At 48.7% G+C, this 1,775-nt stretch overlaps 1 protein-coding gene across 1 annotated transcript; it reads left to right on the top strand.

The window, feature by feature from the left end:
* Positions 1–377: 377 nt before the first annotated feature.
* On the top strand, positions 378–1,553 carry LOC131940748 (putative G-protein coupled receptor frpr-1). Its single transcript, XM_059299528.1, has one exon. It carries the CDS (start codon positions 378–380, stop codon positions 1,551–1,553), a length of 1,176 nt encoding a protein of 391 aa, XP_059155511.1.
* The last annotated feature ends 222 nt before the right edge of the window (positions 1,554–1,775 follow it).

Below are 1,775 nucleotides of genomic sequence, written 5' to 3'. Positions count from 1 at the left end.
TTGTTAAAGAAAATTATTAATCGAAGGATAATGAAGAGGATAATCTCACCCTTCTCACGAGATTTGGACTTTAACCAAACTACCATCGACCAACCATAATGACCTGATGGTTTTGATTGGCTAATTGCTGTGCTTACACATCCTCGTTCTGACAACGTCACGTGACTTGAACTAAGACAAAACCAATCATTGAATGTAAGTCAGTATAGCCTGGAGTTTTTCGTGACCTACTGGTAGATCAATACGATATAAATCGATCTAATTATTTGAAATCGTTTCCTTTATCGGATTTAATGTAAAGTCTGCATGCGCCTCTATACACCGTAGTTTGAGAGTCAGCCTCAATACACCGTAGCTTGAGAGTCAGTTGACTCAACATGAACGTGACGCACGTTGACTCCCCACCGGAGAGTTCCAGCCCAAATGTCTGGAACTGGTCAGCCACTGAGCCGGGGGTCAATTTACCGGACGTGGACGCCGCCACCCGCCGGCTGTGGATGAAGATCCTTATGTTCGCCGTCACCCCCGGGATCGGCGTGCTGGGTGTGGTCGGCAACACGCTGAGTATCCTGATCCTGCTGAGGCACGGGCTCAAGAAATGCTCCAACATCCTGCTGGTCAGTCTGGCCGTGGCGGACATCATCTTCCTCATCGCCTACAACAGCATCCCCAAGATCTTGTACGAGACCTCGGACATACGGGGATTTGAAGGCTTCTCTGAACTAAGTTCTCAAATTCTGGTTGTGTTCTACGCCATCTTCATGACGCTCGACTATTCTTCTAGTTTCGTTTCTCTGACTATGCCCATGTTAATAACTTTCGAACGATTGGTCGTTATTTTCTTTCCTCTAAGTGCCTATCGCATCATCACACCAAAGAGGACGTGGTGTGCGGTTGTCTTCATCGTGTTGTACCCCCTGAGTCTCTTTATCTATCCCAGCTTCTGGTTTGAGCTGAAATACGAATGGGACCCAACTCGGAATATTTCAGTCGGGTTTAGAGAGTTCTCGCCCCTACACGCGCGAGACACTGTCGCTGTTCGTGTCATTGAAGACATGTGCGTGTACTCTCTCGTGGTTGTCGCCCCTCTCTTCACGGTCGCTGGCTGCATCGTCATCTCCATCAAGGTCAAGGTCGTCTCGATGAACCGGAAGAAGATGACGTCCAAGGAAGTGTCAAGTAACCGCACGACCATCATGCTGCTAGCGGTGTGTGCCGTCTACACGTTGACGTGCGTCACCATGACCGTCCCCATCAACGTGCCCATCCTGTTTTACGGTCCGTACTCCGAGAACCACCCGACAAACATGGCGGTGATCATGTACCAGGTCATGAACATTTTCATCTGTATCAACAGCTCCTGTAACTTCATCATCTACGTCGGCCTCAACAAGAACTTCAGGAAAACCTACTTTGAGCTGTGTTCCTCCAGGAGTCGTCAGCCCGCCAGAAATCATTACCAGCAGAAGACAGTTGGCGCCACCAAAGCTGGACAGTCCAACCACACGTCTAAAGGAAGGAGAAAGACGTACGACGATGACGAAGAGTTTTAGCTATAGAAAACTTGATTTAATACGTTCATACAAGACAAACAAAGGAGAACAACGTATGACTTGGACTTTTAGCTAAGGGTCTCCAAACTACGGCCCGCGGGCCGGATGCGGCCCGCGGAGTCCTCTCATCCGGCCCGCGGAGATCTTTTTGTCCACGGAAAAAAACGTTTGTTGGTGATGGCTGAGGAACTTTGCCTAGAAAAATCAAAGACATGCCTGGAA

This window comes from Physella acuta, unplaced genomic scaffold (genome assembly GCF_028476545.2).
Source record: "Physella acuta isolate Inbredline_101_S28 unplaced genomic scaffold, ASM2847654v3 ptg000329l, whole genome shotgun sequence".
NCBI lineage: Eukaryota > Metazoa > Mollusca > Gastropoda > Physidae > Physella > Physella acuta.
This window is presented reverse-complemented; position numbering and strand designations above follow the sequence as displayed.

Bases quoted from the DNA above. Each gene is read 5' to 3' on its own strand.
- LOC131940748 (XM_059299528.1), top strand. From the start codon at position 378: ATGAACGTGACGCACGTTGACTCCCCACCGGAGAGTTCCAGCCCAAAT.